This window comes from Stenella coeruleoalba, assembly GCF_951394435.1.
Source record: "Stenella coeruleoalba genome assembly, chromosome: 12".
In the NCBI taxonomy this organism is placed as follows: domain Eukaryota; kingdom Metazoa; phylum Chordata; class Mammalia; order Artiodactyla; family Delphinidae; genus Stenella; species Stenella coeruleoalba.
Window position 1 is genome coordinate 14,882,686 of NC_137158.1, and position 12,328 is coordinate 14,895,013.

Consider the following 12,328-nt stretch of genomic DNA (forward strand, 5'->3'; position numbering starts at 1 on the left):
AATTATTTTGCTAGAGATATAAAAATTTCTTTCAAAATGATTTTTAAATTTAGAACGAAATTTGTCATAAAATATTTAGTCCAACCTTATAGTTTAATTATTTTAAATTTTAAAAAGTTCTTACTGCATTTTAATTTCTTATCAGAAATGATGTGTTTTCTGTAACTCACTAAAACTTCAAGAACTCTATTATTCTTACTAGAAACCATAATTTTCCTAACTGTATTCCACAGAACACTAGACTATTGTGATATTTAGCTGCTCTTAGTTCAGAGAAAGTGTGTTCTGTGGGCAAACAATTTGGGAAAATGACTCATTCAAGTACATTTCCCTCCTGGATATTTACAGAGTGCATTAGGAGAGATTTTACAGCAAAACAAAACAAATACATTTTTAAAAATCTTTGATCAACCTAAAATATTCTAAATATATTTGATCATAAAACAATTTTTGATTTAAATTTGAGGATGACTCCTTAACAGCTCTTGTGAAACTGTATCTCAGAAACATAGTTTGAAAGTGCTGTTGTAGCCTATTCCTCTAGTTGTTTTGTGCTAAATAATTTGACTCTATCATATACAAATGCAATTCAGGGAATGATGACTGGGACACAGTTTTACAGTTGAGAGGGAATTAGATGCTGTGCTGGAGACATGTGACTAGGTTTTCTGTTGTCCTTACCTTGTTCTTTCATGACACCCATGGGATGGTATCAGTTTCCAGAGCTGTCCATCTGAAAGCTCAGCATGGACCTCCACAAGTTTTCCAGAATTACTCTGTGGCCACCAGCCCAGAATTCCTCTTTGTTTTACTCTTCTCTTCTAAGGAATGCTGGTGTAACACTGAGGTAAAAGAAAGAGCAGAAGAATGTAAGAAGGCACATAATACTCTCTTCAGTGTGACTCTCATCTGTAGATACCACTTCCTTTAACTCAGTGAGAGGACCAGCCATCCTCTCTCGCAGGCAATGTGAAAATGGCTCAAAACCAGCTAATTGGGTACTTATTTGTACCTTTTGATGCTTCAGAAAATATTTCAGGCAATTTTCAAAAATACTTAAATTATAACAATATGATGTTAAAATGAATATTATTGTGACCTACGGATTTACCATGATTGGGCCATAGTTTACTGCTTTTCCATAAACCAGTTGCAAACAAGGAATCCCTGTCACTTAACAAGAGTCGCAATATCCCCTGGATAAAACAAATCAATTTCTTAAGAGAATTACAACTATTCTTTAAACTAGGATCAGGCAGAATTTTATCCTGAGGCTGTGTAAAGAGAACTCTTTGTGATTTAATCAACAGCATTCTCACAATTCAGCACATTTCTTAGGGATCTTTTTTATAACACTGTCCATAAAGCTGATGTTACCACACCTAAACATAATTTAGTAACAACAATTCTTTATGTATACGTGCAGGGGGGAGGTATGGTGTAATTCAGTGCTAATTAGGTATCCATCTCTTGGCTGACCTTGAAGACGGTTGAATTCCCAGTACCTAAGCCATTGCCCTGAACATAGCAGGTAACAACAAATCTTTGTTCAAGGTGATAATTTTGTTATCATGCTTAATACATGTTCCCATGATAACATGTATTGTAAAATGCATAGGAATGGTTCTCCTGCTTATACAGGGCTTACCCTAGTATCTCGTTATAGTGACAAATTCAAATATGCTGCCCTCATTCCTACACCCATGGTAATGCAGCAAAATGATGTCTTCTGACCCAGGCACGGTCAGAAAGATTGCTCCTCAAGCTCAGCCAGCCCATATTTCATAATATCCATCCCAAAAGCACAAAGTTGATCTTTCAAATATCTCTTTAACATGTCTATAGAATTACCCACAAGGCTTAGTGCTGCCCATTGCTAACAGATATAATAGTCCTGTGGAGTAGGAAGTTACCCATGAAGAAATTAAGGTTCAGGATGGTTGAGCCCATTGATCCAGTTCATTGAGTCTAGCAAGTGGCAGCTGGGAATTGAACTCTGGTCTGTCTGACTTCACATTTCATAATTTTAACCACTACCATGTGCTAAGAGAGCTCCTGTAGGGCTTGAACTATATGTTTCCTTCCAAAGAAAGAGCAGGAAAGGGCAGCAAAGACAGAAGGAGCCATAACAACCTCACAGTCAATTATTCTGGAAATTCAGATATTTTATATCTGCTCTGATGCTCTCAGGTCTCAAATCTTATCTCTGCTGTCTTGTGGGCTGGCCTTTCTCAATGCCAACCTTTGTTTTTGTCTGATGTACCTTTTGACTTCCTTTCATTTGTTTTGTGTGCTCTCAAGTGGTATTTAAGTTGACAGCCAGGTCCTCAGTCTTCTTCTCAAGGGATTATAGGTGTCAAACTACTTTCATCTTTGTCTGTGCATTTCTTTAAGTGATAAAGGATCAAGAAGGCTCTCCATCCTCCTCTCTCCCCTGTAGTCCCCTGGCATTCTCAGTGAAATGTTAGTTGGAAAACTGCACTCCTACAGCAGTGGTGAGATAATTGAAATTCAGCGCAGCAGGGAGGAAATCAGTTCTGGAGGCCTATTATTTTGCAGATTCTTTGTTAGGATTTTGACCCTAGGTCTGTGCTAGCCAAGATGAGGAGAGTTAGAAGAGGGGAACACAGTCCCCTAGAATGTTTTGAATTGAGATAATCACAACCCAAATCCTTAGGCCTGAGATGGCCTGCTTACCTTGCATACATTCCTCTGGGTTGCTGTTCTCTAGATGTCCTTTTTGATGTCAAGTCCTTCTGCAAAACACCTTTAGCAAACAGCATTTGAGGGTTAGATACCTAGTATTCATATTAATGTGAAAGTGTATCAAATACAGTTTCTTTTTAACTCTAAGCAGGCCGACATAACTGTTTCTTACACGATTTCCTCAGGCATACATGTTACCAGGATGTGTTTGTCAGTGAAGTCAATCTAACCTTTTTTCATGGGAAATCTGGCTTTAAAAGAATGTTCTCTTCTAACAAGCATAAGACTGACACTAGCCAGAAAGAGAAAGTGTAATTTTAAAGTCTAATTTTCTGATGCACTGAATACAGTAGACATAGAAAGGAGCCCAAACTCACAATGTTATAAGATTTTGAAGAATATGAAAGGTAAAAGGACATTGTTAATTTTCTTTGTATCTGTATATGATAGCCCTGGAACAGTGAAAGAATCATAAAAAGAAAGGAAATGGGGAAAAGAGTTCTGCAGTGTAAACTGATAAGCTTGTAAAAGGTATAAGTGAAGTATCAGTTCCTTCTTCCCAAATTTAAAATTTTTGTTTGTTTGGGTCTTTTTTTTTTTTTTGGCTACAGTTAACTTTCATAAAAAGAGTGATAAATGATATGTAATAGAAGGTGGTTTTTAATAAGGGGAAAATACTTGTGTCATCAGTGACAGAAATAAATTTAATATAGAATAATAATGTATTAATAGGTACATATAATGTAATATGTAATGGAGAGGCATTAATATATAAAAAGGCTTTCTGACATTTGTGTTACTTTGTTATTTGCAAAATTAGGAATCAAGAATCTGATAGTTAGTCAGATTGCTAAAGTTCCTTGAAATTACTCAGGAGGTGCTGAGGCAACAAGGACATTTTGTTTTTTATTTGTTTATTATTTTCACAACTTTTTTGGAGTATCATTGTTTTACAATGTTGTGTTAGTTTCTGCTGTACAACAAAGTGAATCAGCTATATGCATACGCATGTCCCCATATCCCCTCCCTCTTGAGTCTCCCTCTCACCCTCCCTATCCCATCCCTCTAGGTCTTCACAAAGCATTGAGTTGATCTCCCAACCAAGACATTTTAATGCACAATGTTGAACATTCAATTTAAAAATTACCAATAATACCAAGGAACAGGACAAAGAGAAAGACCGGATAATAAATATAAATGAATTCAGACAATCCAATTTATCACAGCTGATAAGACACAGGTAAAAAAAGGAATTAGTGAACTTGAGGACATGTCAATAGAAAATATTTGGACTGAAACATGGAAAGTAATTAATGGAAAATATATACAAGGGAATTAAGGAAAAATGAAACATAGTGAAAAGATCATCAGAAAAAGGTCATACATGTAGTTGGGAGTTCCATAAGCGAGAAAGAGTTTGAAGGAAGAAGCATTATTTGAAGAGACAGTGGATCAGAGTACTTCAAAATGGACAGAAGGAATCAGGCCAGAAATTCAAGAAGGGTTAGGAACCTTAAGCAAGATAAATCAAAAGTAAATCCTACTTAGATGCATCACAGTAAAAATGCTAATTTAAAAAAAAAAAGATAAAATCTTATAAGCTACCAGATAACAATAAATCAGAGCAAAACCAATACTGATAGCAACAGAAAAAACCAGAAGCTAGTGGACAATAGAATGACACCTCTACCATGCCAAAAAAGACCAAAAAACCCCCCAAAACCCCCACTGCCAACCTAAAATGCTACACTTTGTGAAATTAACCTTCAAAAAATAAGGTAATCCAAGGTAAAATAGCTAGTGGGAAGCAGCCACATAGCACAGGGAGATCAGCTCGGTACTTTGTGACCACCTAGAGGGGTGGGATAGTGAGGGTGGGAGGGAGACGCAAGAGGGAGGAGATATGGGGATATATGTATATGTATAGCTGATTCACTTTGTTATACAGCAGAAACCAACACACCATTGTAAAGCAATTATACGCCAATAAAGATGTTAAAAAAAATAAGGTAATCAATAATGAAAGAAACGGAAAGAAGTTAAAGAAACATCAAAAGGAATTTTTTCAGTAGAAAGAAAATAATCTTAAATCATAGAGAATTGCAGGAAAAAAAGAAAGAATACTAGAAAGTGTAAATATGCAGGTAAGTATAAAAGATCATTTACTATGTAAAGACCAATAACAAGCCTTGTAGAATCAAATATATATGTAGAATTAAAATGCATGGCAACTATAACATAAAAGACGAGAGGAGAATAAAAGGACTTTAAAGTTTGAAGTTCCAAGTATTATCATAAAGTGAAAAAATACTAATTTGTATTCAGTGTTAATAAGTTAAGGATGAATGTTTTAACCTCAAGGATAACTTTTAAGAGAAAAACCAAAGAACACAGAACTAAAAATTATAAAATAAGAATAAACAGAACAATAAAAAATACTTGAGGAGCAGTGGTTCCAGAGACAGTTAAGAACCGGTATCAGATTCATCCTTCCCCATTAACTGCCATTATAACTGTGTAAAAATATGTATAACAACTCTTTCGGGCCGTGGATGGCAACCAATATGGGACTATGAATTTTGAAAGATGGAAAGCACATAATATGAGTTCATATTCACCTGGGCTATCTCCCTGAGAATATTTCCAAATTCGGCCCAGGAAGATAGAGCCCAAGTAGAGAGTGGTGGTATCACTGAATACAAGAAACAGAAATCTGATTTGGGGCTGATCAGGTAGGGTTTGGGGCACAGGATAATGCAGAGAAAGGGTCCATTGAGAAGAAATCCCAAAATTTCCTTAAAATTATACCTTGCGTCCTTTTTCTCTCCTAAGCTACAGATGTGCGGGGCAAAAGACTTTAATAGACACGTTCACAAAAAAATATATCCAAACAGCCAATATATTATGCATTGGCATCTCATTACTCATCAGGGAAATGAAAATTAAAATCACAAAGCATAATTCCCTGGTGGTCAATGGTTAGGACTTTGCCTTCCAATGTAGGGAATGCGGGTGTGATCCCTGGTCAAAGAGCTAAGATCCCACATGACTTGTGGCCAAAAAACCAAAATATAAAAAAAGAGAAGCAAAAATGTAACAAATTCAATAAAGACTTTAAAAATGGTCCACATCAAAAAAAAACTTAAAAAAAATTAAAATCACAATGAAATATCGCACATATTCACCAAGCTAGCTAAAACTTTAAAGACTGATAACACTGACAAAGTATTGGTGAGGATTTGGAACACCTGAAGCCCTCATATACCACTAGTGGATGGGTACATTGGTACAACCATTTTAGAAAGCTACTTGGCAAACATACCCACCGTAAGAAATGATCTAAAGGCTTTTCTGCATTGTCATTTGTCAGTCAATGCCTATTTCTAGGATTCTTTAAGGGAATTCATTTAGTTTTACAGTACAAGCAACGTTTCAATAAGAATAATGAGTTTTCTGCCACACATAATAAAACAAATAAGTTCATCTATTTAAAGGAATGATAAGAAAAGGAAAGAAAAAAGAGAGTCCACTAGTTTAATTTCTCTGAATTAAGAAGGGTAATGGTAAAAAGTGTCATAAAGTCTTAAATCAGTAAGTACACAAGTACATATATGACAAGTACAGATATAAGTACAACAGAGATTACCAGATTGCTCAAGACAGTTCCATGCTCCAAAGGAACTCAAATTTATTGTCATTTAACTTGAAAAAGAGTGATTCATTAAAAAAAATTTTTTTGTTAACATCTTTATTGGAGTATAATTGCTTTACATTGGTGTGTTGGTTTCTGCTTTATAACAAAGTGAGTCAGCTATACATATACATATATCCCCATATCCCTTCCCTCTTGCATCTTCCTCCCACCCTCCCTATCCCACCCCTCTAGGTGGTCACAAAGCATGGAGCTGATCTCCCTGTGCTATGTGGCTGTTTCCCATTAGCTATCTCTTTTATATTTGTTAGTGTATATATGTCAATGTCACTCTCTCACTTCTTCCCAGCTTACCCTACCCTCTCCACATGTCCTCAAGTCCATTCTCTACATCAGCGACTTTATTCCTGTCCTGTCCCTAGGTTCTTCAGGAACAATTTTTTTTTTTTACATTCCATATATGTGTGTTAACATATGGTATTTGTTTTTCTCTTTCTGACTTCCTTCACTCTGGATGACGGTCTCTAGGTCCATCCACCTCACTACAAATAACTCAGTTTCGTTTCTTTTTATGGCTGAGTAATATTCCATTGTATATATGTGCCACATCTTCTTTATCCATTCATCTGTCAATGGACACTTAGGTTGCTTCCATGTCCTGGCTATTGAAAATAGTGTTGCAATGAACATTGTGGTACATGACTCTTTTAGAATTATAGATTTCTCAGGGTATATGCCCAGTATGGGATTCCTGGGTCATACGGTAGTTCTATTTTAAGATTTTTAAGGAATCTCCATACTGTTCTCCATAGTGGCTATATCAATTTACATTCCCACCAACAGTACAAGAGGGTTTTCTTTTCTCCACACCCCCTACAGCATTTATTGTTTGTAGATTTTCTGATGGTGGCCACTCTGACTGGTGGAGGTGATACCTCATTGTAGTTTTGATTTGCATTTCTCTAATGATTAGTGATGTTGAGCATCCTTTCATGTGTTTCTTGGCAATCTATATATCATCTTTGAAGAAATGTCTATTTAGGTCTTCTGCCCATTTTTGGATTGGGTTGTTTGTTTTTTTGATATTCAGTTGCATGAGCTGATTGTATACTTTAGAGATTAATCCTTTGTCTCTTGCTTCAATCACAAATATTTTCTCCATTCTGAGGGCTGTCTTTTCGTCTTCTTTACGTTTTTATTTGCTGTGCAAAAGCTTTTAAGTTTCATTAGTTGCCATTAGTTTACTTTAATTTTTATTTCCATTTCTCTAGGAGGTGGGTCAAAAAGGATCTTGCTGTGATTTATGTCATAGAGTGTTCTGCTCATGTTTTCTCTAAGAGTTTTACAGTGTCTGGGCTTACATTTAGGTCTTTAATCCATTTTGAGTTTATTTTTGTGTATGGTGTTAGGGAGTGTTCTAATTTCATTCTTTTACATGTAGCTGTCAAGTTTTCCCGGCACCACTTATTGAAGAGGCTGTCTTTTCTCCATTGTATATTCTTGCCTCCTTTATCAAAGATAAGGTGACCATATGTGCATGGGTTTATCTCTGGACTTTCTTTCCTGTTCCACTGATCTATATTTCTGTTTTTGTGCCAGTACCAGACTGTCTTGATTACTGTAGCTTTGTAGTAGAGTCTGAAGTCAGGGAGCCTGATTCCTCCAGCACCATTTTTCTTTCTCAAGATTGTTTGTCTCTTCGGGTCTTTTTGTTTCCATACAAATTGTGGAATTTTTTGTTCTACTTCTGTGAAAAATGTCATTGGTAGTTTGATAGGGATTGCATTGAATCTGTAGATTGCTTTGGGTAGTATAGTCATTTTCACAATGCTGATTCTTCCAATCCAAGAACATGGTATATCTCTCCAACTGTTTGTATCAGCTTTACTTTCTTTCATCAGTGTCTTATAGTTTTCTTCATACAGGTCTTTTATCTCCTTAGCTAGGCATTGTTTTTAATTTAATTAATTTTTTATACAGCAGGTTATTAGTCATCCATTTTATACACATCACTGTATACATGTCAATCCCAATCTCTCAATTCATCACACCATCACCCCCCAGCCCCACCTCTTTATCCCCTTGGTGTCCATACACCATACATCTTTATGATTCTCTATGTACAGTATCATGTCATCTGCAAACAGTGACAGCTTTACTTCTTATTTTCCGATTTGGATTCCTTTTATTTCTCTTTATTCTCTGATTGCTGTGGTTAAAACTTCCAAAACTATGTTGAATAATAATGGTGAGAGAAGGCAAACTTGTTCCTGATCTTAGTGGAAACGGCTTCAGTTTTTCACCATTGAGAACAATGTTGGCTGTGGGTTTGTCATATATGACCTTTATTATGTTGAGGTAAGTTCCCTCTCTGCCTACTTTCTGGAGAGTTTTTATCATAAATGGCTGATGAATTTTGTTGAAAGCTTTTTCTGCATCTATTGAGATTATCATATTGTTTTCATCCTTCAATTTGTTAATATGGTTTATCACATTGATTGATTTGCATATATTGAAGAATCCTTGCATTCCTGGGGTAAACCCCACTTGACCATGGTGTATGATCCTTTTAATGTGCTGTTGGATTCTGTTTGCTAGTATTTTGTTGAGGATTTTTGCATCTATGTTCATCAGTGATATTGGCCTGTAGTTTTCTTTGTGACATACTTGTCTGGTTTTGGTATCATGGTGATGGTGGCCTTGTAGAATGAGTTTGGGAGTGTTCCTCCCTCTGCTATATTTTGGAAGAGTTTGAGAAGGATAGGTGTTAGCTCGTCTCTAAATGATTGATAGAATTCACCTGTGAATCCATCTGGTCATGGGCTTTTGTTTTTTGGAAGGTTTTTAATCACAGTTTCAGTTTCAGTGCTTGTGATTGTTCTGTTCATATTTTCTATTTCTTCCTGGTTCAGTCTTGGAAGGTTGTGCTTTTCTATGAATTTGTCCATTTCTTCCAGGTTGTCCATTTTATTGGCATATAGTTGCTTGTAGTAATCTCTCATGATCCTTTGTATATCTGCAGTGTCAGTTGTTACTTCTCCTTTTTCATTTCTATTGATTTGAGTCTTCTCCCTTTGTTTCTTGATAAGTCTGGCTAATGATTTATCAATTTTGTTTATCTTCTCAAAGCACCACTTTTTAGTTTTATTGATCTTTGCTATTTTTCATTCACTGGGTTTTCATTTATTTCTGATCTGACTTTTATGATTTCTTTCCTTCTGCTAACTTTGGGGGTTTTTTTGTTCTTCTTTCTCTAATTGCTTTAGGTGTAAGGTTAGGTTGTTTATTTGAGATGTTTCTTGTTTCTTGAGTTAGGATTGTACTTCTATAAACTTCCCTCTTAGAATTGCTTTTGCTGCATCCCAGTGGTTTTCAGTCATCATGTTTTTATTGTCATTTGTTTCTATGTATTTTTTTATTTCATCTTTGATTTCTTCAGTGATCTCTTATTTAGTAGTGTACCTTTTAGCCTCCATGTGTTTCTATTTTTTACAGTTTTTTTCCTGTATTTGATATCTAGTTTCATAGTGTTGTCGTCAGAAAAGATACTTGATATGAGTTCAATTTCCTTAAATTTACCAAGGCTTGTTTTGTGATCCAAGATATGATCTATCCTGGATAATGTTCCATGAGTACTTGAGAAGAAGGTAGATTCTATTGTTTTTGGATGAAATGTCCGATAAATACCAATTAAGTCCATCTTGTGTAATGTATCATTTAAAGCTTCTGTTTCCGTATTTATTTTCATTTTGGTTGATCTGTCCATTGGTGAAAGTGGGGTGTTAATGTCCCCTACTATAATTGTGTTACTGTCAATTTCCCCTTTTACGGCTGTTAGCATTTGCATTATGTATTGAGGTGCTCCTATGTTGGGTGTATAAATATTTACAGTTGTTATTTCTTCTTCAGTTGACCCCTTGATCATTCTGTAGTGTCCTTCTGTGTCTCTTGTAATAGTCTTTATTTTAAAGTCTATTTTGTCTGATATGAGAATTGCTACTTCAGCTTTCTTTGGATTTCTATTTGCATGGAATATCTTTTTCCATCCCCTCACTTTCAGTCTGTATGTGTCCCTAGGTCTGAATTGCGTCTGTTGTAGACAGCATATATATGGGTCTTGTTTTTGTATCCATTCAGCCAGTCTATGTCTTTTGGTTGGAGCATTTAATCCATTTTCTTTTAAGGTAGTTATCAATATGTATGTTCCTATTAACATTTTCTTATTTGTTTTGGGTTGGTTATTGTAGCTCTTTTCCTTCTCTTGTGTTTCTCACCTAGAGAAGTTCCTTTAGCATTTGTTGTAAAGCTGGTCTGGTGGTGCTGATTCTCTTAGCTTTTGCTTGTCTGTAAAGGTATTAGTCTCTCCGTCGAATCTGAATGAGATCCTTGCTGGGTAGAATAATCTTCGTTGTAGGTTTTTCCATTTCATCACTTTAAATATGGCCTACCACTCCCTTCTGGCTTGCAGAGTTTCTGCTAAAAGATAAGCTGTTAACCTTATGGAGATTCCCTTGTATGTTATTTGTTGCTTTTCCCTTGCTGCTTTTAGTATTTTTCTTTGTATTTAATTTTTGATAGTTTGATTAATATGTGTCTTGGAGTGTTTCTCCTTGGATTTATCCTGTATGGGACTCTATGTGCTTCCTGGACTTGATTGACTATTTCCTTTCCCATATTAGGGAAGTTTTCAACTATAATCTCTTCAAATGGTTTCTCAGTCCTTTTCTTTTTCTCTTCTTCTTCTGGGACCCCTGTAATTCGAATGTTGGTGCCTTTAATGTTGTCCCAAGGTCTGTGAGACTGTCCTCAATTCTTTTCATTCTTCTTTCTTTATTCTGCTCTGTGGTAGTTATTTCCACTATTTTATATTCCAGGTCACTTATCCATTCTTCTGCCTCAGTTAATCTGCTATTGATTCCTTCTAAATAATTTCTAATTTCATTTATTGTGTTGTTCGTCACTATTTGTTTGCTCTTTAGTTCTTCTAGTTCCTTGTTAAACGTTTCTTGTTTTTTCTCCATTCTATTTTCAAGATTTTGGATCATCTATGCTATCACTACTCTGAATTCTTTTTCAGGTAGACTGCCTATTTCCTCTTCATTTGTTTGGTCTGGTGGGTTTTTACCTTGCTCCTTCATCTACTCTGTATTTCTCTGTCTTCTCATTTTGCTTAACTTACTGTGTTTGGGGTCTCACTTTCCCAGGATGCAGATTTGTTGTTCCCTTTATTTTTGGTGTCTGCCCCAGTGTGTAAAGTTGGTTCAGTGGGTTGTGTGCCTCCCGGTGGAGGGGACTGGTGCCTGTGTTCTGGCGGATGAGGCTGGTTCTTGTCTTTCTGGTGGGCGGACTGAGTCCAGTGGTGTGTTTTGGGGTGTCTGTGAACTTATTATAATTTTAGGCAGCCTCTCTGCTAATGGGTGTGGTTGTGTTCCCGTCTTGCTAGTTGTTTGGCATGGGATGTCCAGCACTGGAGCTTACTAGTCGTTGAGTGGAACTAGGTCTTAGCGTTGGGATGGAGATCTCTGGGAGAGCTCTCACTGATTGATATCTGTGGGCCAGAATGTCTCTGGTGGTCCTTTGTCCTGAACTCGGCTCTCCCACCTCTGAGGCTCAGGCCTGACACCCGGCTGGTGCACCAAGACCCTGTCAGCCACACAGCTCAGAAGCAAAGGGAGAAAAGAAAAATAATAAAATAAAATAAAAGTTATTAAAATTAAAACTTAAAAAATAATATTCAAATAAAAAATAAAAAAGTAATTAAAAGAAGTAGAGAACAACCAAAACAATTCCACCAATGATAACAAGTGCTAAAAACTAAACTAAAATAAACATATAAATCAGGAACTAGTTAGTCACATACAGCAAACCCCATGTCTACAGTTGCTCCCAAAGTCCATCGCCTCAATTTAGGGATTATTCGTTTTCTATTCAGGTATTCCAGAGATGCAGTGTAGATCAAGTTGACTGTGG

General features: G+C 36.1%; 1 protein-coding gene across 19 annotated transcripts in view; it reads right to left on the reverse strand.

Moving 5' to 3' along the window:
• The window catches only part of LOC307195169 (uncharacterized protein), a 665,726-nt gene that overhangs the window by 185,644 nt on the left and 467,754 nt on the right, over positions 1-12,328 (reverse strand). For all 19 annotated transcript variants that reach the window (XM_079939118.1, XM_079939117.1, XM_079939116.1 and 16 more), the window contains 2 exons: positions 2,698-2,767; positions 682-831 (listed from right to left, as the gene is read on the reverse strand). In XM_079939118.1, coding sequence (XP_079795244.1) covers positions 682-703 — 22 coding nt within the window. In that variant the 5' untranslated portion in view covers positions 704-831; positions 2,698-2,767. The remainder of the gene's footprint in view (positions 1-681; positions 832-2,697; positions 2,768-12,328) is intronic.